Source organism: Urocitellus parryii, chromosome 13 (genome assembly GCF_045843805.1).
Source record: "Urocitellus parryii isolate mUroPar1 chromosome 13, mUroPar1.hap1, whole genome shotgun sequence".
Lineage (NCBI taxonomy): Eukaryota > Metazoa > Chordata > Mammalia > Rodentia > Sciuridae > Urocitellus > Urocitellus parryii.
The window spans coordinates 64678008-64705773 of NC_135543.1; the positions used below are offsets into that span (position 1 = coordinate 64678008).

Consider the following 27766-nt stretch of genomic DNA (forward strand, 5'->3'; position numbering starts at 1 on the left):
CCAGGTGACCCTGGACTGAAACTGTGAGCCAAAATAAATCTTTCCTCCTCCAAATTATTTAGTCTCAAGTATTTTGTCACAGAGACAGAAAGCTAAGTAGCACAAGGCCTGGTAAAGAATATCTACAACTAGGCCAGGGCTGTATCACAAGACCACCAAAATAAAAGACAGCCACAGGGTCACCCAAAGGTACCCTACCTCTATCCCTCCCCTCCAGTCAGCTGTCCCCCCCCACGTCCACCTAGGACACTGCAACACAGCTTCCTCCCCTGATCAGGGGATCACCCCCTGCAGCTTGTAACCCTTTTTATCACACAAATTATACCATGTCATTCCAAGGTTAAAGGAACCCCCACCTGTATTTAGACTAAAATTAAAACTATCACTATCTCCCTCTTCACCCTGGTCCCCCAGTATCTGGTGTGAATGTGGCAGCCTGAGTGACTAAGACTGCTCTGCTTGACACTCTCCGGTCTCCCATCTCATGCACAGGCAGCATCCTACACTGTCTGCCTAACCATCCCCCTCAGATGTTCTTCCCCCACCTCCCAGAGCAGCGACCTCACTCCACTGAGGTCTAGGCTAAAGGTCACCTCTGGAGCTCCAGCAGCCAATGATTTCATCCATCACACCTACCTAGGAAGCCTCCAGACACACTCAAAACCACAAATTCCCCCACACTCCCTAACTGACTTTCTGCAGTATTTTCTTCTCCAGAACCCTGGCCACATCTGACATCTTAGAAAGGTACAGTTTATTGTGGGTCCAGTGGGATCTCAGCTCCATGGGAGATCAGCGACCTGCACCTGAGGTTCACTTCCACTCCGGGGCCTGGCGCGGAGCCTGGTGCAGGTGCACGTTAACATTACTCAACAGACCTGGCCGCAGTCCCTCACTCCTGGCCCTGGTGGCCTTCTCCTGCCTCCCGCAGCAGCCGATCAAGTTCATGGCCACTTCTGCACACTGCACTTGCTGCCCCCTCTGCTCGGGACATCCCAGCACCAACCTCTGGGGTCATGTCTGAAATCGCCTGGTTTATTCTCAAAGCTGCTTGTTTACTTTGAGATATTGCTCAGTAAATATCTGTTGGAGGCACAACCTGGGAGCTCAGGGGCCTTGGTTTTCCCAACTTTAAAACAAGAAAGCCCAAGGGGCTCTTAGGTCTCTTTAGGCATTTTTTTTAACCTTAAATTCTCAAAGCACAGGATAGTTTACAGACTCCACTTGGGACAAGCCGTGCCAAGCCCCGGGTCGTCATTAACCTTGGTATCATCTGAGCGAACTGCTGACTGGCCCTGGTCCGAGGTTTAAGTCCACAGCCCTTTCGGACAGCGGCCGCCGCCAGCCGAGTCACGCGGGACGCGGGTGCTCGCAGAGGGCTCAGGGCGCACAGATGTGCGGGTTAACTTCACACCAATCCCCAAAGCGACATCACGCCGACTCCTGGTGGTTTCCCTGTTTCCAGGAACGTGCTGGCGGGAAGGAGAGGTCGGCACTGGGCGCCCATCTCAGGACGGGGACAGGGACAGGGACGGGTCTCCCGGCTCCCGCAGACCTGCTCGCGGCTGTGGGCAGCGCGGGCCTCCGCTCCCGGGCTCCCGGGCTCCCGCAGCACCGGGCGGGCCCGTCCCGAGACGGCGAGCGGCCCCTCCGCTGGGCGGCGACCTCGGGCGGGAGAAGGCCGGTCCCTGCGCGGGGTCCCCCCGCCCTCCCGCCCGCCCGCCCGCCGCGGCGCCTCGCGGACCCGCCGGCCTCACCCGTAGGCGGTCAGCAGCGCCTTGTTGACCAGCACCAGGAGGAAGGAGCAGGCGCCGTAGAAGAGCGCCGACAGCACCCGGGCGCCCCGCGAGGCCGGCCGCGCCGCGTCGGGCTCCGCGCCCTCGGCCCGGCCGCCCGCCGTCATGGCCCGCGGACCCGGCTCGGCCCGCCCGGCCGGCGGCGCCAAGGGGAGGGCGCGGCAGGAACAGGAGGAGCCGCGGCGCGTCCCGCCCGCCAGGCCCAGCCGGGCGCCAGGCCTCGCCCGCCCGCGGAGCCCCCGCGCTGCCCGCCCGCCCGGCCCGGCCCCGGCGGCGCGGGGACAGCGCTCCGTGAGCCCCGGCGTCGGGGCCCCTCCTGCAGCACCTGTGCGGCGTGACTCGCGAGCATCCGAAGGCACCGGCCCGGCTTGGGCGGCTCACAGCGTCGCCCCCGCTGCCTGGGCCCTGGAAGCCCCCACTTGGCTCCCATTCCGCGCGCTCACTGGCTTCTCTAGAACCCCACGTAAACGGACGCCACCCGGAAGGCTGGCCACATGTCGTTCCATTCGCCGTGGGACACGGGTTTCCAGCTCAGGGCCATCACGAACAAGGCTTCAGTGCCTGGTGGGCAGGTGTCTGTGGGGGCCCTAGGGCCTTTGGCAGGTGGTAGGGAGGAGGGAGATGGAGACTCAGCACTTCCTGCCTCTGCGCACGCACGCACTTGGTGGTGGGTTCTGTCCCCACCTGGGGCTGTTTCTTTCCCAAGAGGAAAGCGATTGCACATCAGAGGTTCTAGTTAACTGAAGGAAATCCTCCCAGAACTGGTCATGCTAGCCAGCCTACCTGTTCTAGCTCTGAGCGTCCCATGTTTTCATTCTAAATAGTTAACTTTAAAAACCTGTGAAAGTTTAGATTTTTGGAAATGCTAAAGATTAGCAGCTCAGTTGGTAGAACGCTTGCCTCGCATGCACAAGGCTCTGGGTTCAATCCCCAGAACCACACACACACACACATACTCACACACAAACACACACACACAAAGCCGTGGTACAGGCCTGTAATCCCAGCGACTCCGGAGGCGGAGGCTGAGGCTGTAGCAAGCTCAAGGCCAGCCTCAGCAACCTGGGGAGACTATCTCAAGATAAAGAAAAGGACTGGAGATGTGTAGTTCAGTGGTAGAGGAAACCTAACAATTTTCAGTTAAATTCTCGAAGCCTAACTGTATAAATGACAGAACAATTGTTACAGCTATGCAAAAAAGATGCCTGGGACAGAACTGGAATGTAATATAAAATGCACCCAAACACTTTCGATGGAAAAATGTAGAGTTGTTGATCATGTTTCTAGTTTTTAAGACTTGTATATTGTGGTTATATTTATGAGGAAAAATTATTAAAACTTCAAGGATAACCATATACTCTTTAAGCTTTAAATTAAAATAAAATTTTATTCAAAGCATCTTTTAAAATTACAGCATGTGTATTCATATGCTGTTAAATCTGCCAAACTACAACTTAGCCACGTGAAGCATAAAACACTTCAAAAGTTTGAATGTAAACCACATTTTTAAAACAAAAAGCAGTCTAAACACACCTCAAATTTTAGATGCCAATGTATTTCCAAGGATATAGCTTATATCAAAAAAAAATCTCTGAACTGTTTCTAGAGCTGTAATAATTTCTTAAACAATTCCAATTATACAAATAAAAAATGTTTGTGAATATAACTACTGTGGTTGACAAAAGCTGACTGGAGAAACAAACAAATAAAAACCCCTACTTTTTTTGAAGCCCTTAAATCTTATTATCTGTGAGTTGGCAAGTATTTGTATTTTTAAAATTTGTACTGCCTTTCCTTCTCAGATAAGTTTATCAGATTTTAAATTTCAAGACTAATGAGTGTTGCTTTACAGTTCATATAAATCATATTTGAAAGGAAAAATTCTAGAGTAAATGTTGAAACCTAAACCAAGAAAATTCAGATGCTATGGTCTCTGACCATGCTTGTAAGTGCTCCAAGTTAAAATTCTATATACCAGATTACAAACAAAATTCTTAGACCATTACAAATATAAATTCTCTTATTACAAAAAAAAACTCCCTAAAGATTTGTAATTTACTGTACAGAGGAATTACATTTTTAAAGTATGTCCTCATCATACACATTATTGGTAACTATCATTTTTCTTTCACACTTCGCTCCTCCTCAAGACATTTACAGACCTCCCCTTCCCAAGGCTGTGACCTGGGCACTGCCACACACTAGGATGTTTGGATAAAGAAGCCTACCTTCTGGATAAGGTGTGAACTGCACTTCAACTCAAGAAAAAAAAGGTGCTGAAGAGCCCATCTTTCCCTCTACTACTCTTGAGGTTCACTCCAATTAAGCAATCTGTAAATTACCATGCTATGCATGTCATTTAGTTCAGCCCAAAACAAAAGCTAAAACGATGGAGGTTTTTGCCTATGTAAAGGAGGTGGACTGCTCAGCTCTTGATTTTCCTGTTCATGCTTCAGTACATAAAGTGGTGTTTAATAACTTCATCTACTTGGAAAAAAACCACCACACAAGTTAACACACTTGCAGTTTAAAACTAGTCCAGAAGCCTACATATTTGAGTAGCTAATATTTTCTGCAGTGTTTAACTCATAGCTAAATTTAGTGAACACAAAATAGCTTGGCATGTTATTCTGAAGTAAAGCAAGAAGGTGGCTTTATGCACTGAAAATATAAATACGGAGGCTTCCACTTGCTAATAATCCTAAAAAGCAGTACAACTAAAATTTAGTGTTTGCTAACAAAAGATCTAAAACATTTCACTACAAAACAACCCTGTAGATGTCCCTTTTATTAATAAAAATCCAAGTGCCAAATCTCATTACAGGGCCCATTGTATATTAAAAAAAAAATTACCAATTACCATGTTACCTAGACTTTGCAAGATTAATCACTCAATTTCAGCAAATGTGAAATGTGCAAAAGTTCCCCAGTTAACATGCTAGGAATGACAAGTGCTTCTCAAACTTAAACATTATAGTGAGTTAGAAAGCCCCAGAAAGATAAGAATAAGACTGATTTTACTCCAATTTTGAAAATTATGAACTACTGTGCATCTTACCAAGATCCTCAAATATCTGTTTTCTTCCAAGTCCATAACTTAGAACATCATCCCAAATAGTCAGCTTCCCATTTCTCAAGCCTTATTGGACACGCTATTTTGTAATTTAAAATATATATCTTACATATTTCATACTTTCTTGCTTCAGTGTTTACAGTATTGTAAAACATATTAATATACATTGTTAAAAATGATCTTATAAATAGTCTCTTTCAACCTTCTTTGGCTATTTGTACCATTCTGTTTTTTTCACAAGTGTCTTATTCAGAAAGTGCTTCCCGTGAGAACTGCTTCCAATGAATGCATTAAACTTGCAAAATCTAGCTTCCCACAATATGTAGTTTTCTACCCTGTACTGTGCAGTCCATATTTACAAAATATTTTAAACTTTACATCCAATCCATTTCCATATAAAAAAAGTGCAATTCTCTCTCACCCCATACTCTGGGGCAATGACATTCTTCATGAATTTCTACAGAATAGCAGCCTATGATAAGCAAATAAGGTGCTTAGCTTATGCCCAAGGATCTACTTTGTAAGTACATGGGCAGTACTTCTGTACAGTGGAGAGTCTGTGCAGGCTACTGGCGGAGCGGTGCCCCCGTCAGGTTGGCCAGCTCGATGAGGGCCAGGGCCCCGTGCAGGCGCTCCCGCTGTTCCTGCAGCCGGCGCTGGGCGCCACTCTTCTCATCGTCCTCCTCATCAGACTGGAGGAACTCCAGAGGGTCCTGCTGCTCCTGGTCAGCCTTCTGAGCCAGCTTGCCCTTCAGGGCAGGGGCGCGCTGCTCTCTCGTCTCCCAGTACCTGGGTAAAGAGCAGGCACGTCAGCTCTGTGGTTGACAAATTCCCAAGAGTTACTTCTGGTTAAACAAAGTTCTTTAACACAGTATTGCTTTTCTGTGTTCCAGTTCTAAAGTGAGTTCACATATATACTTTCCATTTACAAAGGGAAAATAACTCAGAAAGAAGTGATGACTCTGGCTCATGCTTCTGTAATCAAAACCTGGCAGTTCCAGATTTTATGCTGGACTCTCTAATCATGAGTTTTTACCATTAAACCACAGCTGCTCTCGAGCTGGGTATGTAGCTGAGTGGTAGAGCACCTGCCTAGCCTGTATAAGTTCCTGGATTTGATCTAATAATAGAGATAAAAAACACACCAAAAAAAACTGCCTTAAATCTCATGAGAAATGGACTAGAGTAATACAGAAATATTAGGGGGAAAGTCATTAGAAACCTATCTAGCTGAGAGCAGTAGCACCCACCTATAATCCCTGCAACTTGGGAGACTGAAGCAGGAGGATAAAGTTTGAAGTCAGCCTCAGCAACTTAAAAGAGTACTGGGTTCAATCCCCAGTACCAAAAAAGTACCAAAAAAATAGTCCACAGAAGGATGGCCACTTCTGACAGAATTGACTATGTAAAATATTAAATTTCGAAAATATGACAGAAGGATTAATATCTGTAACATACAGTTTCAAAAACTTAACAATACTACCCTTATTCAACTATATGAATGACTGATATTCACAAGAGAAAATTGATATTTAAATGACAGCACCATTTTATACAAAAATGTCCACACAAAGTCTTGTGTATTAGTGTTCATAATAACTTTATCTGTAACAGCTAGAAACAACCCAAAATGTCAACAGGCAAATGAATACACAAGTTAAGATGTATCCACACAATGGATTACTAGTCAGCAACAAAAGGAATGAACTGCTGACACACTCAGTGTGGATCCATCTCAGAATACTTAAGTCAGAAGCCAGATGAACAGGACATACGCTGACTACATTTGTATAAAATTCTAGAAAATGCAAACCAGAAGTGACAGTAGGTCAGTGTTTGGGGGCTAGGGTGGGGGAGTTACAGAGGGGCTTGAGGAAACTGGGAAGTAATGTTCAAGTCCATCATCTGGACTCTGGTGATGGTCTCAGGTGTAGACATATGTCAAGATGTATCAAGTTGAACATTTCAATTATATACAATTTGTTATATGTCAATTATACAACAACAAAGCTGTTTGAAAATCACATACAAAAAGTAATTACCAGATTTCAGAAAATCTAGACTACTCAATCTAGGAAAGTACTGGTAATACCTATAAGAGGTATATAGGAAATGCAATGACTTCAGTGTGACCTGAAGGACGACTAGGAAGTTTAGAAACTAGGTCAGCAGGAACCAGGTCCTAAAGGGCTTTAAATGCCCCTGGAGGTTTAGGCTTTAGCCTGAGGGTAATATTGGCATTTTAGAGACCTCCCTCTGATAACAGAACAGAGAATGGATTGTGAGAGTTCAAGTAGCTAAACTTGAGCTAGCCAGGAGGCAGAGTCACTGATAGGACAGACACCGAAGACCAGTAAGTTTCTGGCTTGGGAAAAATTAGAATCAGGAGAAAGAAGAGTGCTATGGTTTGAGTAGATACCCCAAAAGGTTTCATGTGTGGGACAGTATGGTGATGTTGAGAGGTAGAAGAAGTAAGTTTTAAGAGCTGAGACCCAATACAAGGTAATTAGGCCATGGATTTGCTGCCTTAGAAGGTATTAATATAGCTCTCTCGCAGGACCTGAGTTAGTCCCCTAAGAGAGTGGATTGTTATAAAAACAAAGAACTTGGCTCCTGAATCTCTCTGGCTTCCTATCTGGCCACAGGTGTTTCCACTGTTATGATTCCATCTGCCATGGAGCCCTCACCAAGAACAAACAGATGGGGCTGCCTCACCTTGAATTTTCAACCTCCAACATGTCCACTAAATAAACCTCTTTCATTTAAAATAGCCAGTCTCAGGTATTTTGTTATAGTAAGAGAAAATGGACTAATAAGGGAAGGGAGGAAGTGATGGAAAATTTTAGTTTAAGGGCCTCAGGGATATCACATTTAAATAGAAAATTTCTCTGCATTTGAGTAATCAAATTGTATTTTCAGATTCCACTATTTGATTCTTATATGATTTATCCTCACAAAACATGCAGTTTATCCATTCAACTACTGATTAACATCCATAAACTGTGGTAGGCCCTAAGGACACCCCAGGGACAAGACAAACATTCCTGTCCTCATGGACCTTCTAGTCCAGCAGGGAAAGTAGGCAATAAACAAATGTGTGATGGATGCTTTGAAAGGGAAAATAGTGTGTTATATAAGCATCTATTAAATGGGTCCAAGCCTGTTTGTTTTGGGAGCTATTTCAAGTTATTTCATAAGATGTACAGAAGCAACATTTGAAATAAGAACATTCTCTAACCCAGACCTAAGCCCAACAGGCCCACTCCCAGGGACTAAGCATGGATGCCTTACTTTGCCAGCCACTCGGCAGCAGCCTTGTTGTCTGCAGCCTGGTGCTTGCTCAGTGTGTCCGTAGGCTCCTCTCGCTTCAGTCTGGCATAAGGGTGCTTTGGACAGTGGCGGTTTGCATGAGTGAATCTGCTCAGGCAGCCTTTAAAACACCAAGGGAACCACTTGTTAGAACCTGGACATCCAACAGACATATTGAAAATGTTCCACCTCATTGGTATCCAAGCAAGGTTACCTTTAATTAAATGAAGACGGTGAGCTTCAACAGACTAGAACCAAACAAGCCTCTGAATGGTCTTAGCAATGCCAGTGGGGGGACAGGAAGACAGCTCAGATACAACTTAGTCATCGCCATGTACACGTGCCACATCCCACAAGAAATGCAAGTCATAAACACTGAACATCTCAGAGCTGAGAATTCCATTCTTGGAGTCTATCACAGGAAACATCTCAAGAGATGCTCAAAGCTATAAGTATAAAACATTCCCTCAACTTTGCTAGTGACAAGCAAATTTTAAAAACTGGTCAAATAGATATTGGATGTGTAACCCTGAGGTCATCATTGTGCATAAAACTATAGTATACTATGTAAAACTACAGTTATAGCAATAGGGTAGAACCATGCTGAATTTCAAATATAACCATAAAAATGTGCATAAGAAAAAAATCTTTAAAAATTGTGATTAAAAAATTATGTAAGAAAATATGCTTTCTTCACGTAATAGTTAAAGAATTTAAAACCAACATAAAGGCAAGCTCTACACTTACTTTTAAAGTTTTTCTACTCCCTACAACTAAATGTGGTATTTTTAATTGCCTTTTAAGGTTTTCATCTGTAAAGAATACTTTATTTAAAAATCAGTCATTTCCAAGATTTTCAGCATGGGTCACAATTAACAAAAAAAGCTTTATAATGTTTTAAAAAATTTATGTCAAAAATTTCTCCATAGGGCTGGGGTTGTGGCTCAGTGGTAGACCGCTCACCTAGCATGTGCAAGGCCCTGGATTCAATCCTCAGCACCACATAAAAATAAATAAATAAAATAAATGTACTGGGTCCAACTACAACTAAAAAATAAATATTAAAAAAATAAAAAATAAATTTAAAAAATTTCTCCATAGACTCTGCTGCTGAGCTTAGCCACAACCCATTCAAGAGACAGTGGACCTTGCTCCACACACACAAACCCTGCTCAAACTTCCACAGTACTTCAACACAGAGTAAGGGAGACAAAAAAAATCCCAAATCGACAAGCAGACCCCACACAGGAACCACCTGGGGAGGGAGGGGCCTAAGGTTCCACTCATGGACATTTGTTCCCACAGCAAAACAGAGAAAGCCTCCAATATGGAGGCTCAGAGGAATCCACAGAGTTGAGCAGCTCTCCAAGAATGACCTAAATCAGCAGCTCTACAGTGGCAAATAGAGAGGCACTGGAGCTTGAACTTCGCACTTGGATAACACTGAGCCTGTATGTTGAAGCTAATATACAACAACAGCACAGGACAACCACTCACCAAAGAATCCTTGATGGAAGAAGACTCCATCAAAACATGCCAGTCTAAGACCTCTGAGAACTTGAGTAAACAGTCTCCCCCTTAAATTTACAATTCCCTAAGGAACCCACAGATATTGAAAGAATGAAATTCCAGAGAAAGACTATAAAAAATTGATTATTAAAAGACCTAAGGAATGAATTAAGAGAGCACATATAGAAAATGAAATACAATTTCAGTAAAAAGCTACAGATTCTGAACAGAAACTAATCAGAATACCCGGAAGTGAAAGATACAATAAAATTAAAAATTCACTTGAAAGTATCATAAAAGTTGGATTACGGTGCTGGGGTTGTGGCTCAGTGGTAGAGCACTTGCCTTGCATGTGTGAGGCACTGGGTTCGATCCTCAGCATAATAAATAAATAAAATAAATAAACAAAGAAATAAAGGTATATTTTTTAAAAAGTTGGATTACATAGAAAACAGAACATCAGCCAGGCATAGTGGCACATGCCTGTAATCCCAGCAACTTGGGAGGCCAAGGCAGGAGGACCACAAGTTCAAAGCCAGCCTCAGCAATTTAGTGAGAACCTGTCTCAAAATAAAAATAAAAAAGAGCTGGGGATGTGGCTCAGTGTTTAAGCATACCTAGGTTCAATCCCTGGTATCAGAAAAAAAAAAAAAAGGAAAACAGGACTTCAAACCTCAAAGACAGGGTATATGAACTTTAATACTCAGTAAGTGGTTAAGAAAAAGAAAATGGGGAGACCATGATTAGAGTACACAAGAACTCGGGAACAATATTAAGAGACACTGGAACTGAAGAGAGAGTAGACACAGACTAATGGCATTAGAAACCTTTTCAGTGAAATAATAGCAGGAAATTTTCTAAACCCTAGGAATGAAAGTGACATCCCTATATAAGAGGCATCTAGAATCCCAAATAAATAAAATCAAAAAGAATCTCTAAGATACATCATAATCAAAATTCCAAACAGAAAAAACAAGGATAGAATATTAAGTCACAAGAGAAAAAACATCAGGTCACATTTAGAGATAAAACAATAAGGTTTACTTCCAACTTCTCAGCTCAGACGCTAAAATCCAGAAGGGCAAATAAGTAAATATAAAGAAATAAAATCCAGAAGGGCACGTAATGAGATAATAATCTAAACTCGATGGAAAACAATTACCAAGATTGCTATATCCAGCAAAGTGAGCATTGAGAATTATAGGGAAATAAAAATATTCCAAGATAAGGATAAACTGAAAAAAATCATGAGCCACTAAGCCACTACCACAGGAAATACTTAAAAACAAACTAGAGAACTCCCAAATACATGAAGCTCATTAGAAGAGCAATTAAGCAAAAGAAAACTAAAACCGAATTAAATATATGAAACAAATCAAAATGGGATGCAACAATAAATATATCTCCATAATAATTGAATATAAATGGTCTCAACTCTCTGAAAGACAGAGACTGCAGAGTGGATTAAAAAAAAAGACCCAGGGGGCTGGGGTTGTAGCCCAGTGGTAGAATGCTTGCCTAGCACATGTGAGGCTCTGGGTTCCATCCGTAGCAGCTCATAAAAATAAGTAAATAAAGGCATCTATCTATCTAAAACTAAAAATATTAAAAAAAAAAAAAAAAACATGCTGTTTGTAAGAGACTTATAGGCAGGCATCCACAGCATGAAAATAAGTAGAAAAAGACATTCCAAGCAAATTGAGTCCAAAAACAAGCAGGAATAGCTATTGTCATATTCAACAAAGTGATTTCAAGCGAAAATCAGCAGCAGCAAGGCCACTAAATACTGGTAAAAGGAACAATCTAACACCTCTTGACATTAGGTTTCAGATAAACCCCAAAACAATAATAACAGAGGACGGCAATACATCCCTCTCACCAATAGACAAGTCATCCAGGCATAAAATAGACACTTCTGACCTAAATAATACTATAAATTCAAATGGACCTAAGAGACAGAATACTTCATCCAACAACAGCTAAATTCACTTTCTTCTCAGAAGCTCATATAATCTTCTCCAAAATAGGCCATATTAAAGATCAAGAAGCAAATCTTAACACAAAACCAAGGGGGGAAAATGTATATACATATAATCCCTTGCATCTTATCAAATAAAAATGGAATAAAATTAGAAATGAACAGCAATAAATATTACAGAAACCACATAAACATCTGGAGATTGAACAACATTTTTTTTTTGAATGAGGAATGGATCATAGAAGAAATGAGGAAAAATCTTAAAAATTCCTGGAATCAAACAATAGTGATAACAACACATCAAAATCTGAGACACCATAAAGGCAGTTCCAAGAGGAAAGCTTATAGCATTAACTGCCTACATTAAAAAAACAGAGAGACTCCCAAATAAACAATCTAATGCTACATCTTGAGGTCTTACAGCAGGAACAAACTAATTACAAAACCAGTAGAAGACAGGAAATAATTAAGATCACAAACAAATTAATAAAATGGAAATAAAAGTTGGTTCTTTGAAAAGATAAACAAGACTGGTAAACCCTTAGCAAAACTAACCAAAAGAAGACAGAAGGTCCAAACCAACAGACATTTCTGAAATCCAGAGGAACTATTTTGAAAACAGGGAGCAGGGAAGGTACATTTATACATTGTTAATAGGACTGCAAATTTTGGAAAGCAGTATGGAAATTCCTCAAAAAACTAGGAATGGAACCACCATGTGATCCAGCTATCCCAGTCCTTGGTATTTATCCAAACAAACTAAAATCAGTATATTATAGTGATACATGAATATCAATAATTATAGCTGCACAATTCACAATAGCCAAGTTTATAAAACCTACCTAGGTGCCTCTGAACACACAAATGAATAAAGTAAATGTCTATATTTGCACCCAATGGAGTTCTACTCAATCATAAAGGAGAATGAAATTAAATGGTGAATGGATGGAGCTGGAGAATATCATGCTAAGTGAAATAAGCCAGAAAGTTAAAGGTCAAATGTTTTCTCTCATATGTGGAAGTGGGTGGTGTGAGGTTGGGGGATGGAGGGGAAAGGAATTCAAAAAGAAGAAGGAATCTCACCAAAGGAAATGGGAGACCAGTGAAATAGAGGAAGGGGTTCAAGAGGGAGGGAGAAAGGGAAGACATGGAAAAGTACTAGGGAAAAAAATCTACCAAATTTAGCTGTGCCCATGTACTGTTATACCACAATAAATCTTGTGGTACATATATGGAATGCACTAATTAAAATAATAGAAGGGAATTAATAGAGTAGAGCAAGTCCTGGGGAAGGACACTGAGCGAAGTACATGCATGTACAAATACGGCATAATAAGCCATCTGTGAGGTATCATTATAGTGCACCAATGAAAAATAAATTGTAAAAGGAGAAAAAATCTCTCCCTCCAAAAAGCAGAGGTAAAACATATTTTAACTAGTATCTATTCTATAAATTTAATTTCTAACACCATACCATTTTCCGAACAAACAAAAGGCTTCTCTCCAGTATGAAGACGCTGATGTGTTTTGAGCTGTCCACTTTGAACAAAGGCTTTCCCACAGTCTGGGTAGTCACACAGATAGGGCCTCTCACCTAAGAGAATATATTACATGAGGCAGTGAGTGAGAAGAGGAAGTCAGAGAAAAATCAACCTGGTGTATGCAGATCATGACTCCAGCCTACAATAAAACACAGGTCATAGCCCACGCAGACCAGCAAGCACTTAGATGGTATCAGCAGGTCTCCTCTGGGGAGCACAGTGTTTCCTTAGGTCTTGAGCTTTTGGGAACCCAAGTTCAAGTCCTTGAAGTTACCACTTCAGCTTATCTATCCCATACTTTTAGCCCCATAGTCCAGTCACTAGCTCTTACTGATTCTTTACGATGTCTCCCACTACTGCTTCCCAGGGGTATTTTCCCTGCTCAGGCTGGCATCCCCCACTGGTCCAGAAAAGACCCTCCAGCAGTCTGCTAGTGGCCTCTAGACACTTCCCTGCACAGGATACCAGACTAGCTGTCATGGAACTCTACTTTTTTGATACCCACAACCCATAAATCACCCCCAGCCTCGGACAACTAAAAATTGCCTGCTGACTATTCAGTGGTATCCTAATATCTGCACTGTAGCAGCCTCACCAACCTCACTGGCCACAGGTGAGGGACAGGGTTGAATCCTGACTTCCCTTCTGGAGAATCATTCAGTCAGGAGGCAATTCCTCCTCACCTTGTGCTAATCCTCGAAAATCCTATATTCCCAGCCCCAAAATCTTCCCAATCCTGTGGGCTCTCAATCACTCTTCCTACCTGCCTTGGCTTCCAAATCCTTGAACTTTGTATGCCTTCATGAACTTTATGTCCTGTGTTGTTTATGTATCATAAAAGCCTTCTTCCAAAAATTCATACCACCTTATACTTCATTTAAATTCCTATAAATAACCCAATGCTAGGCTCACACAAAGTGCTCAAAAATGTTGTTTAAGCCAGGCACAGCTGTGCACACCTGTAATCCCAGCAATTCAGGAGGCTGAGGCAAGAGGATGACAAGTTTGAAGGCAGCCTCCAAAACTTAGCAAGGCCCTAAGCAACTGAGCAAGAGCAAGATCCTGTCTCAAAATTAAAAATAAAAAGGACTGGGGATATGGTTCAGTGGCTAAGCACTCCTGGGTTTAGTCCCCAGTACCAAAAAATAATTGTTCAATCTTAATTACAATTGTTATTTCTTGAAAAAAAAAGATCATTTAACCAACATATTACACACTGGTTCTTCTTAACCTCAGAACAATAACAGATCGTCCCCTAAATTTTTCATTATATAGAGAGATACTAAGTGGTCATGATAGTTGGATGTATCTTAATAAAACACAGGAGGCAGGGGCATTATTTAAAATAGGAAGAGAAAAACTTTTTGCAAAGTACACGCTATTAGAGCTTAACTACTTGTCAGGCATGTGGGTCTTAGCTTCCGGGCGAAGCGTCAGGTGACACCCAGCAGAGCAGGGCAAGTCAGGACTGGGCCTTGGGCCTCTCCTCACGAGGCTACAGAGTCTTCACTCTTACCCACACTGGCAGCAAGCATTCTATGACTTGCAAACCAGGTTTTTAGGTATATTTCAAACTAATAAAGTTAAAAAATATGTACATAAAAATTCTCAAAAGTAACTATTTCATTAAGTAAGTTTTTACTAATGGAATCTAAATTCCCCTAGCCATCTTATAATGATGCAAAATTATCACTTTACCCATTTTTCAGGGATTTAATGAAGAAAACCTTATCATATTAAAATATATCTCTTCAACAAACATAAAAAAATATGAAACAAACAATCACCATAATGGGAAAAATAAAGGACCGAGGATGACAAGGCCAATTTTAGACCAGAACAGCCCAATAGACATATTTTGAACTGCCTATAGAAGCCACTTTAGACAAGATAAAAAGAAACAGGTGAAATTAATGTTTTACTTAATCCAGTTTCTCTAAAATATTTCATTTCAACACCTAAAAATGAATTTCTGGATTATTTATTCCTCTTTTTTCATACGAAGTGTATCCTTACCTACCATCTCAATTCAGACTGCTCACATTTCAAGTGCCCAACAGTCGCATGTGCTAGCAACTGCAGTATTGGGCAACACCACTCTGTACTTAAGATAATGACAGTCTATAAACCAGTGGCAATTGGGTTTTTGACACTTCAGCTTCCTCGTCTTTAAATTATTAGATGAACTATAAGGTAAATCATTCCTATGAGGCCAACTTTCTAGAAAGAATAGGACCCTCGATAAATTATTTTTTTGGCTCTGTACACGGTATTTAAAATGTAAGTGTATAAGTTCTATGTACAAATAAAGATGTATGAGAATCTTGGGGATACCTACTTACCATTTATTTCAAAAAAAGAAAGAAGAAAAATCAGTTCACCATAGAGTTAATGGTTAGGTCAAACTGAAAAAACTCTACAAATTCTATTAAAATATTGACCATTGCTGTTTTAGTATTTGGCCTAAAAATTAACAATTTCAAAGATAATATTAAGTAAAATTCAGAAGGAAGAACCAAATTTAATAAAATATGACTGTGACATTTAAATTACTGTAACTTTAATAGTTACACGGAACCAGTGTTCTTAAAAACACCACTTCCCATCTACAGGAAACTGACTACACAGTGCCTATTTTTAAAAACTTCATAAATGATACTAGTAATGTAAAGTAACTACAAACACTTTATAAGCACAAACACTGGATCAGTTTTCCAGTTAAGAATTACTTCCAGCATTCTCTAAAATGTGTTCAGCTCACCTGTGTGAGTTCTTTTGTGAGCCTGGAGCGACTTCTCCCTTGGAAACACCCTGTTACAGATGTTACATCGGATCCTGCTCGAGGAATGTTCTCCTTCATTTATTAAATCCCGGACAGTATCTGCTCTGGGTCTACCACGTCGGATTCCATCCTGTAGACAATTTGTATAAACCTTATTAAAATTTCTTGAACTCTACTCAGTAAAGTCATGTATCATAAAAGATATCAATCTTTCTTGTGTGATATTAGCAAAAATGGTGAAGTAGGTGGCTCCAACAGGCCATCCGCTACAGATCACTGGAAAAATCCAGGAAAAACTATCTCAATCACCTTTGTCACAAGCCCAGAAATAGAAATTTACAGCAACTTGGTAAACACTAAGTCAAGAAAATGCCCACTTAAAACAGGAGGAAAGCTGCGTAGCACTTGTACTTGCCCTTTCTTTCTCCCTTCCCCAGAGGTGGTCCTGCAGACCACAGGCTGAAAGCTCAGTGTAGGAACTTAATCCCTGCTTCCAAAGGGAGCAGAGAATACCTTCTTCTGAAAAAACTGTCTGATTTGACCTCCATGGGGGACCCTATGGACTGATGGTAAGACATTTGTTTTTGTTCTGGAACTGTCTTTGTTCTGGAACTTTGTTCTTGGAACTCTCTTGGGGCAGAAAATTGGCTATTCAGAGGGCACTTCTCAAAAACCTTAAGACAAATAATAACCTACTGCCATCTGGAGCAAGAGACTTCAAACCCATGAAAAGCCTGGGAGAAAAAGCTGGGAGAGAGTTTCTTTGGAAAATTAGGGCATTGAAAAGTACTCAGGTATTGGGAATCCAGAAAATGACCCAAGCACCCAGGGCATGTGTCAGAAGCATGCTTTAAAAAAAAAAAAACAAAAAACAAAAAACTGTATAGACCCTAACATTTCACTTCTGACTGATTATCAGGCTCAGCACAAGCAGGAAATGAAGCACATTTTTCAGTGTGAGCTATGGATGAAGCTCAGTGGTAGAATACTTGTCCAGCAAGGCTCTGGGAGGGAGGGAGGGAGGGAAAGAGGGAGGTCCAACACAAAGCTATTCTGCATTTCTTTTCCTTTTGTAGGGAATGGGAGAAAGAGGGGAGAGGAGCTCTAGGCATTCAAGGAAATCTCTCTCAAAATACTAGCTGGCTACATGCTAAAGTAACACAGCTTAGAGAATGCAACAATGAATACAAAGTTTAGAAAACTAGTTCAGAAAAATCACTAAACAACCACAACCCACAACACACAATAAAAGCAATCAATGAGGAGGAAGAATGTGAGTTCCAGAGTTACCACATTCAGATATTTTTAACAAATGTTACAAAACATGCTAAGAAATAAAGTATGGTACATATGCAAGAGAAATTAACAGAAACAGACCAAGAAGAAGCACATACATTAGACTTAACAGAGAAAGACTTCAAATCAACTGTCAAATAAGCTCAGTGAGCTAAAAGAAACCATGAACAAAGACTGAAAAGAAACCAGAACAATCTCTCAACAAAAAGAATGCCAACAGGGCTTGGGTTGTGGCACAGAGGTGGAGCGCAGTATGCGTGAGGATTCCATCCTCAGCACCACACAAAAATAAACAAATAAAATGAAGGTATGCTGTCCATTTGCAACTACAAAAACAAAAAAAGAAAAAGAAAAAAGAAAAGAAAAGGAATGCCAATAATGAGATAGGAATTATCAAAAGGAACCAAATAGATATTATGGAGCTGAAAACTAAAAAATTAAAGTGAAAAAAATCCACTAAAGGGTTTATATGGCACAGTGGAGCTGGCAGAAGAATCAGTAAATTTGAAAATGCTAGCTGCAATTATCCATTCTGAAGAACAGAAGAAAAATAAGAATGAAGAAAAATAAAAAGAACATAAGACAATGTAAGACACCATCGAGGATGCCAATATATACATAAATGGAGTGCTAGAGGTAAGAGAAAAGGACAAAATGAATGTTTGAAGGAATAGTGCCTGAAAATGTCCCAAATCTGGTAAGACACAAATCTAAACATCTGAGAAGCTCAAAAGATAAACACAAGAGATCCACAGTGAGACACACTGAATCATACTGTCAGAAGACAGACTCTTGAAAGCAGGGAGAGAGAAGTGACTTGTCATGCACAAAGGGGTCCCAAGTGAGATTAATGCTGATTTCCTAGGAAAGCAGTGAAATGACACATTTAAGACACTAAAAGAAGAAAAATGAATAATTCTATATCCAGCAAAACTATCCTTCAAAAAATGAAATTAAGCTGGGAGCACCTGAATCCCAGCAGCCCGGGAGGCTGAGCCAGGTGGCTCACAAGTTCAAAGCCAGCCTCGGCAAAAGTGAGGTGCTAAGCAATTCAGTGAAACCCTGTCTTTAAATAAAATACAAAAAAGGGCTGGGGATGTGGCTCAGTGGTCAAGTGCCCCTGAGTTCAATCATCAGCACCAAAAAAAAAAAAAAAGAAAAAAGAAAAAAAGAAATTAAAGCCATTCCCAGTAAAATAAAAATTCATTGCTAGCACAGCTGCCTTACAAGAGATAAAGGGAGTTCTTTAGGTAAAAATGAAATGATGCCAAGGGCTGTGACTGTAGCTCAGAGGCAGAGCGCTTGCCTAGCATGCCTGAGGAACTGGGTTTAATCCTCAGCACCACATAAAAATAAACAAAATAAAGGCATTGTGTCCATCTACAACTACACAAATTTTTTTTTAATGTAATGATACTAGATAATAATTCACAGCCTGAGATGAGTAACAATGTAAATATAAAAGCCAGAATTATTGTATTTTTAGCTTTTAACTCCTTTTTACTTTTCTTTATAAAAGGCATATGTCATACTTAAAAAACAATAATTATACATCCATGTTAATAGGATCTCAATGTATAAAGATATAATTTAATCTGTGTGTGTGTGTGTGTGTGTGTGTATGTGTGTGTACCAGGGATTGAACTCAGCTTAACCACTGAGCCACATCCCCAGCCCTTTTAATTTTTTTGAGACAGGGTATCATTAAATTGCTTAGGGCCTCACTAAGTTGCTGAAGCTGGCTTTGAACTTGCAATCTTCCTGTCTCAGACTTCCTAGTCGCTGGAATTAGAGGAGGCTGTGCTGCCACCCCCAGCTAAAGATGTAATTTGTGACAATGTAAGGGGGTATGGACAAAGCAGTATAGGAGTAGAGCGTTTGTATACTATTGAAGCTATAATCATATTGATTCAAAATAGATTATCATAAGTTTAAAAGGTTAATAAAAATTCTCAGGGTAACCATTAACAAATTAAAAAAAAAAAAAGAAAGGAAGGAAGGAATTAAAACAGTACACTACATTAAAAAAAAAAGTCAATTGAGCACATAAGGCATTAATGGAGAAACAAATAAAACAAACATAAGCCATAAAAATCAAATAAGATGGCAGAAGTCCTTCTTCATCAGTAATTACTTCAAAAATGAACTGGTTAAACTCTCAATTAAAAAGCAGAGATTGGGGCTGGGGATGTGGCTCAAGCGGTAGCGCGCTCTCCTGGAATGCGTGCGGCCCGGGTTCGATCCTCAGCACCACATACCAACAAAGATGTTGTGTCCGCCGAGAACTAAAAAAAATAAATATTAAAAAATTCTCTCTCTCTCTCTCTCTCTTCTCTCTCTCTCTCTCTCTCTCTCTCTCTCTCTCTCTCTCTCTCTCTCCTCTCTCACTCTCTCTTTAAAAAAAAAAAAAAAAAAAAAGCAGAGATTGACAGAAATGTATTTTTTTAATGACCCAGCTATATGCTGTCCAAAAAGAGTTTCACATTAGATTAAAAACCACAAGTAGATTATAAACAAAAGGATAGAAAAAGATACAATTTATAAATATATACACAAAAACAACAGTTCCCAAAAAATATATGAAACAAAAATTGGCACAGTTAAGGAGAGATCAAAATTATCCAGAAACTTCAAAAACCTCATATAGTATATAAGGTAACTAAGCAGAAGATCCACAAGAAATATTTTCCAGAACAGACCATGTTGGGCCACAAAACAATCCTCAACAAATTTAAAAGACTGAAAGTATACACACTATCTTCTCTGACTACATAGAATGAAACTATAAGTCAACAGGAGGAAAACAGAAACAAATAAGTGAGAATTTAAAAAATACACTTAATCAGCCAGTGGATCAAAGAGAAATCACAATGGAAAAGAAAATATTTTGACACAGATGGAAATGAAAACACATCAAAACTTAATTCAGGATTGGAAGACTTAATATTGATGCTACCTAAAGTGAGCTTATAGATTTAATACAATCCCAATTAAAACTCCAGCACCCTTTTCTGCTTAAAGGGAAAAGGTAATCTGCATGTTCAGTGGGGGATGGAGACTCACTGTTTAATGGATAGCTTTCTTTGAAGTGATAAATGTTTTGAAACTCTGCACAACATTGAATATAGTAAATGTCACTGAACTGTACATTTTTAATAGTTAATGCTGTAAAATTTCACCTTAATTTAAAAACAATTAAAATCTGAATATACCATGGACCTCAGTTAATAACATCAATATTGTTCTTTTATTGTAATTAAAGTACCACCCTAATGTAACACGTTGGCAACAGGGGAAAGGGTGCAGTTCCTGGGAACATTTTCTATATATCTTTTTAAATATTTTTAGTTGTAGATGGACACAATACATTCAAAATACATTTATGTATTTATGTGGTGCTAAGAATCGAACCTGGTACCTCACACATGCTAGGCAAGTGCTCTACCACCAGGCCACAATCCCAGCCCACATTTTCTATATATTTAAAACTACTATAAAGTAAACATTTAAAAATTTTTTTTATTTCCCAGGTAAGTTAACTTTTAACATGCCAGTTAAAGGAAAAACATATATTTTTAAAAAAGCATCATGTACAACTACATGCAAAATAATTTTTTTTTTTTTTTTTTGGTAACAGGGAATTTGTTTTTATTTTCTTATTTATTTATTTATTTATTTATTTATTTTTAACCCACAAGGCACTCAACCACTGACCAGCATCCCCAGCCCTTTTTACTTTTGAGGCAGGGTCTCACTTAATTGCTAAGGGGAGTCTCAAACTGGTGATCCTACTGCATCCCTACCACAGCTGCTGGGATTACAGGTGTGTACCATCACAGCTGGAGCTTTTACTGCTTTTAATATAAAACCCTGAATGAAGACTTCCAAAAACTTAAATATCAGCTTAAACATGAAGCCTAATAAGTTACAGCAAATTTCACTTTGAAAAGCTCAATCCTTACATTCTAGGATAACCTATGCATTAAAAATCCTTAGATTTTAAAATTTACTTTCAGTACAAGTTAATGACCTGATTTTAATCTTATACCATGGAAATCCTAACTGGTTATACATTTATTTACTATTTTTGTTCTAAAAGTCAACAAAGTGTTTAAGAGTTAATGAAATCCTTACCTATATTTTCATTTGGTCTTTAGATATGGACTCTGTATTAAACAGAAACCCCCCAAAATATTGATAATTGAAAAGATGTTTTCTGTTGGTAGAATAAATTTTCATTAGTTCTCAATAGTTCTTTATTTTTTAAATAATTAATAATGTGAGAACACTACATATCCAAAAGAATTGAAAACAGGATCTCAAAGAGATATTTGTGTACCTGTGTCCTTTGTACCAGTATTCACAATACCCAAGATATGGTGAGAACTCAAATATCTACTGACTGATAAATGGATAAAGAAAATGTGGTATGAACGGATTATAAAGTGGGATGTTACTCCACCTTTAAAAAGGGATCCTATCGGGGCTGGGGATGTGGCTCAAGCGGTAGAGCGCTCACCTGGCATGTGTGTGACGTGGGTTCCATCCTCAGCACCACATACAAAGAAAGATGTTGTGCCCGCCGAAAATTAAATAAATAAATAAAATTCTCTCTCTCTCTTAAAAAAAAAAATAGGGGGGATCCTATCATGCCATAGCATGGATGGACTTTAAGGACATTAGGCCAAGTGAAACAAGCTAGTCACAGAAAGACACATTTTGCATACTTCCATTTATATGAGGTATCTGAAGTAATCAAATTCTTAGAAACAAAAAGTAAAATGGTAGTTGTCAGGGACTGAGGGGAGCAAGAAAAGGTAAGTTCAATGTAAACGAAGTTTCAGTTTTGTAAGATTATTAAATGCTGGAGATCTTGCATGTAGTTGGCACTAATGTACTGGATACTTAAAATGGTCCAAGTGATAAATGTTTTGGGTTTTACCACAATTTTTTTTAAAAGAATGGGAGAAGACACATTATCACAATTTTAATATTGTAAAAATATTCACCCCTCTCACTGTAGGTCTAGAGAACAACTGGCCATATCACTTGCTGGTCAGTAAAATGTGAGTGAAAACAACATGTGCGACTTCTGAGCAAAACCTTTGGAAAACATCACTTGGTTCTACCATCTCTATTCCCTGTCTTGAGACCCATCTACCCCAGGTAGGGGATTTCTTCTAGGACCTAGAATGAACAGGACGTGGAATACATGTGTATTAGCCATCACAGACATATACCAAGAGTCATGCTGAGTCTGAGACTGAGATTTCGAGGTTGCATTCTACAACCTGCTTTAGCCTACTAAGTGATTCATGCATGCCATTAATAATAACTATTGTTGATGGAACAAAGAGCTCATCAATTCTTCATTGACACTAAGACTGCAGTAAGAGGTATATAATAGAGGTCTTTCCCCAATCTTAATTAATCCTCACAAGTATCCAGTTATAATGAGGCTAGGAATTGGCATGATACTTGACCTACTTGTCCACCTTAGCAAATCAACTTTGGGAAATTATTGGTGGTTATCAGATTCTTTAACCTTTTTTGGTTACGATCTTCAACTAGCCACATTTAGCTCTAGTCTTGCTTGCTTGTTAACCCAGAGCCACCAATAGAGAGATCAAGCAGGAGTAAAATCAGAGAATCTACTGCCATCATTTATTGAGCCATGATAGTCATATGCATTGTTGCTGGTCATATATATATCAGGGACTGAACCCAGGGGCGCTTAACCACCAAGCCACATCCCCATCCCTTTTTATTTTGAGACAGGCTCTCACTGGGTTGCTTACAGCCTGGCTAAATTGTTGATACTGGCTTCAAACCTGTGATCCTCCTCCTCAGCCTTCTGAGCCACTGGGATTACAGGCATGTGCCACCACATCTGGCAAATCTTGCTTAAAAAAACATAAAATAGGAACTGAGAACGTAGCTCGGTCATAGGGTGCTTGTCTAGCATGCTTTTCAGGCCCTGGGTTTGAAAGTAGGGGTGGCGGTGGTGGGGAGAGCAAAATAATAACAACTATAAGACAGATAAACAAATAATAGGTGAGGCTCTTAAGAAATGAACTTGAAATCCAGTTAATTAAAAACCTGAGTGATACAACTCCTTTGCCATAAAAGGATTTTTTTTTTTTTAAACCAGGGATTGAACTCAGGGGCACTTAACCACTGAGCCACATCCCTAGCCCATTCTTATATTTTATTTAGTGATGGGGTTTCACTGAGTTGCTAAGCACCTCACTAAGTTGCTGAGGCTGGCTTTGAACTTGCTATCCTCCTGCCTCAGCCTCCTAAGCCGCTGGGATTATAGGCGTGCACTACTGCGCCCAGCATGGAAGGATTCTAATATTTTCAAATACATAAAAACATTTACTCTACTACAATTTGAATCAACTGATTCATTAATACCAAAAACTTAAGTTTAAATTTAGCTATTATTATCTCTGCTTCTAGCTTTAATAAAAAGACAAGCATGTCTAACAGGGAGGGAGACAAAGTTAACCATAGAGCTGTTTTCTAGCAACTTTTAAGGAACATTGTTTCCTCCACAAGCAAATGTCCACATTTTCCAAATGAGAAGTAAAATATACACAACGTTGGCCATATACAGGTAAGGGTTCACTAAAAATATTCTTTTACCTGAGAAAATAATAAGGGAAATTAACCATCTGATGGCCTAAATAAATGAATAAAGAGCATCTTTTAGCAACAGAAATTAAAATAAGTAATATGAAAGAGAACCATTTTTCATTCTGGCTGTGACAATACAATAAAAACATGTTTCTGGGTATGTTGTGGCAATGACAGGAACTCATCCACAGCCAAGGGAGATTATTTGTGGAGCCTGTTGATGAGTCAAATGAAAAAAGCAACACTAGCATGAAATTCTAAGAAGGAAAATGATTCCATTGCCCAAAATTGTTACATACTTTAGTAAATGTAATTGAAGAACAGAATTGCAATAACTCCAGAAGGCAGGTTAGTGATTTTGAAAGTGTTTAGTCACGTGATGACTAAAAGACCTAAAAGTCCTTGACACAATCTTATATAAATAAAATCCAAATAAAGGGAGAAAACAACCTAGAAGGGAAAGAAAAACAGGTCTTAGAGGGAGGCATGTGTACCTTGATGAGAAAGTGTAATTGATCCTACTTCCCTTACTTCCACATCTAGATCCAAATTTTCTGCATATCTGCTTCCTAACTCTTATCTCCCACTTCAACCTATCTTCACAATTTTCCAAGTCTCAATTCCAATTCATCCAATCATTATATACCTTTACCTAAAACATCTGAACTGATAGAGATGAGCTATAAATAGTATTTCAGAAGTCTACTTACATAGGCTTATTATTTTTTAATAATAAGTCACTATAGTCAGCTTATAGGTGATATATTCATGAGCAATATGGTACAGGGATTAAAACAAGGGAAAGTCCCCATCAGTTCTGCCACCTACCATATAATCTTAACAAGCTTGGTGATTCTTCTTTAATTTCTCCTTCCTTATCAAGTAGGCAGGATTAAATGAATTGTAATTCAGACTGTTCAACAGAGCCTAGCAGTTTGTTGTTAACATTATGAAGTGCTTACTTCATGGCAGACAATAAATGATGCTGCTATGCTAACATATTAGATTTAACATGGAGTGATCAAAAATTACTGTGTAACAATCAACTGTTTGTAAGACTACAGTCTAGATGTTTGGATATAGAAGGGGGGATGAAGGATGGACAGTGGCAGGTCTTGAGGGATGGATGGTATCTGAGAAACTATGTCCCTCCAGTCTCATGGTGGAGCTGTAACATCATGAATGTCATCCTAGTTGAGGGCAGAAGCACAAGCTGAGGCAGCAGAGGGAAGTTATACCTGCCTCTTCCCTCCCAGAATTCTACAACTTAGAAGATAACATTAATATATAATTATATACCAACAGTGCTAAGCAATCTCATGATGAGAAATAAGTTGGCAGATGAAGGATGTTCTTTTCCCAGGCAAGAGAGGCAGTGTCTAGCAAGAAAAAACAAAAGAGCAAGAAAAGCAGACATTGGGTGTTCAGAACTCAGATGTAAACACCTCCCCTGGGAGCAGAGGCAACAGACAGACATTAAATGAGCACAAATGCTCTCAAGTCCACAGCTGCTAGTGCCTCGGAGTAGCATTCTGCTCGGTTGGAGAGAGCATGTTCCCAGCACTGGCTATATTGCAAAAACAGTGTCACCCATCTTCCCAAAAAGTGAACTGACTCAATCACTACTGAGTAATTTAGAGAAGCAAAACAAAGTAAAAGGGGTCAGGATTTCCTGTCTTTAGTCCAATTTGCTGACCACAAATCAAACTAGGTATACACCAGACCCATCTTTCTTAAATTGGGGAAGTTAAATGAATTTTTGAGTTGAATTTGGATTGCTTCATCAATAAAGGAGCAATATAAAATCAGCTTATCAAATAATTTATAAAAGTTAAAATATGGAAGATTGTGTAAGAAAGGAACAAAGAGAACTATAAAACAGCCTTTTCACTTCTACATGTTCTTCATAACTTCCAATATATTTTACCTCTGGATAAAAGGTGGACAATGTATAAAATTCAAACCTAGGCATTTTGTTAACGACTTTTATAAAAGGTTTCCGTGACAGTCTGTTTCAGACCAAAAAGTTAATTCATTTATCTATGACAATACTAATCTTGGATAATGCAAAATTAATTACTGAATAATAAATAATCCTCCACAAACATTCAGACATCTATGCCTTTCTCTTAACTATATAATAGAATCAAATGTGTATTTTAAAGGATTAAAACATGCAAATATGTTAGTATAAAAATATGCCTACATGCCTAAAAATATCTAAGATGGGTGGATCCCAGCCACCTTATTAGGGCTACCTACCTAGAGTCAGCCAACAGTAACAGTCCCCTTCATTAATATCCCCCACTACTAGCATTTCTACTCTTTCAAATTTCTACTGAAGTGTAGTCTCGAGATTTAAAATATCAAAGCACCGTTCTTATAACTTTGTAGTTTTTTTAATAACAATGTGAGCAGTAACAAATTGTATTAATTTCCTCAGCCAAAACGATAGTTTCGGGATTCTTGCTTCTCATGTGATGACCAAACTTGTTTCAATTTGTAAATAAGGTATCTGCCAACAGATTCACCGTATCCACTCGGTGATTTACCTCTTCAGCAAATTACTTATCTCATACAGAGATAAATGGAATCTGGTATCAACCTTTTATGGTATCATAATAGTATCAGCACCGTCTACTCATCATGCTAATATTTAGGGAGCGCCTTTATTGAGCACCGACAGAATGGAAGGCCTTCAAGTCGCACAGTCCACTAGGTAGGAAAGGCCGCCCTGCCAGCGCTCGGGGTCTAGGAAGGAAGGCACGGCCACAGAAAGGCAGCAAGACCAGGGCCCCAGAACCCTGGCCATGTCCCGCAGCTTGGTCGTGTGCTCGGGAGGTCATCCACCATCCTCCAGCCTCCACTGGCTGGTCTGCAGGATGTAGGTGCGCACCAGGCGGGCACACCTCCAGCGCTACGGTGACAGCGAGCCACTAGCGGTCAGCGCCCAGTGTACCACTGTCCAGTGAGCTTCCCAGAGAGCAACAGGCTGGATGGATGAAAGGCAGCAAGGGCTCCACTTCCGCTGGGAGGATGCCCCGAAGTCCCCTCCCGGACCCGGTCGTCTCCGCAGGACACCTCTGGCAGGGCGCGGCGACATCAGTGACAGCGCAGTAACCGCGCGCTGCGCTCCTTCCCGCCCCCCGGCGCATCGCTCCGGGCCGGAGGACGCGGCGACCGCTAACCCGGCGTCCGACGCGCCCGGAGCGCGCCGCACCTGCCGGCGGGGCGCCGCGGGACCCCGCCGCCGGCCGCCCACGTGACCCTGCCCCCCCGCGGGCGGGTTTTGGCGCGCGGCAGTGACGTCAGGGCCTGTCAGCCGCCGCCCCCGCCGCGGCCAGAGGACCCCGCGTTGCCACTCGGCCCGGCCCCGCCCCGCCCATCCGCGGGGCAGCCGGCAGCCGGCGCGCCGTTAACGGGCCGCGGCCCCGCGCTCACCTTGAGGGGGCCGCCGTCCGGGCTGCTCGCCTCCTCCTCGTCCTCGCCCCCCGAGGCGGCGGCGGAGGCGGCGGGCGGGGGCGCGCCCCGGCCCCGAGGCCCCGGGCGCTCGGCGGCGGCAGGCGGAGCGGCCGAGGCGGCTCCCGCAGCCCCCGGGCTGAGCGTCACGTTGTGTGCGTTCTCGCCCCAGCGCCACGGGTACACCATGAAGTCGCTGAAGCCGGGGCTGGTGGGCACGAGCGGCGGCGGCGGCTCCGGCTCGCCCCCGCCGCCGCACACGGGCTTGATGGGGGTCGTCCGGATGACCGACACCAGCACCCGCTTCGGGGACTCGTGGCAGAAGACGACGGGCGGCGGCGGCGGCGGGTGCTCTGCCATCGGCGCCTCCCCGCCGCGGATCAT

At 40.9% G+C, this 27766-nt stretch overlaps 2 protein-coding genes across 4 annotated transcripts in view; both read right to left on the bottom strand.

Moving 5' to 3' along the window:
• The window catches only part of Slc35d2 (solute carrier family 35 member D2), a 51425-nt gene extending 49522 nt beyond the window's left edge, over positions 1 to 1903 (bottom strand). For all 3 annotated transcript variants that reach the window (XM_077792238.1, XM_077792237.1, XM_077792239.1), the window contains exon 1: positions 1758 to 1903. In XM_077792238.1, coding sequence (XP_077648364.1) covers positions 1758 to 1903 — 146 coding nt within the window. The remainder of the gene's footprint in view (positions 1 to 1757) is intronic.
• A 1331-nt stretch (positions 1904 to 3234) lies between these two features.
• Positions 3235 to 27766, bottom strand: Znf367 (zinc finger protein 367). The gene is made up of 5 exons (XM_026380488.2): positions 27365 to 27766; positions 15968 to 16118; positions 13140 to 13259; positions 8161 to 8299; positions 3235 to 5658 (listed from the first exon to the last, which is right to left on the bottom strand). Exons 1-5 carry the CDS (start codon positions 27764 to 27766, stop codon positions 5436 to 5438), a joined length of 1035 nt encoding a protein of 344 aa, XP_026236273.1. The 3' UTR covers positions 3235 to 5435.

Bases quoted from the DNA above. Each gene is read 5' to 3' on its own strand.
- Znf367 (XM_026380488.2), bottom strand. From the start codon at position 27,766: ATGATCCGCGGCGGGGAGGCGCCGATGGCAGAGCACCCGCCGCCGCCG. The intron at 8,300-13,139 runs GTATGGTGTTAG...GGTGTTTTAAAG, and splicing joins TTTTGTTTGTTCGGAAAATG to GCTGCCTGAGCAGATTCACT. The intron at 5,659-8,160 runs GTAAGGCATCCA...CTCTTTACCCAG, and splicing joins GCTGCCGAGTGGCTGGCAAA to GTACTGGGAGACGAGAGAGC.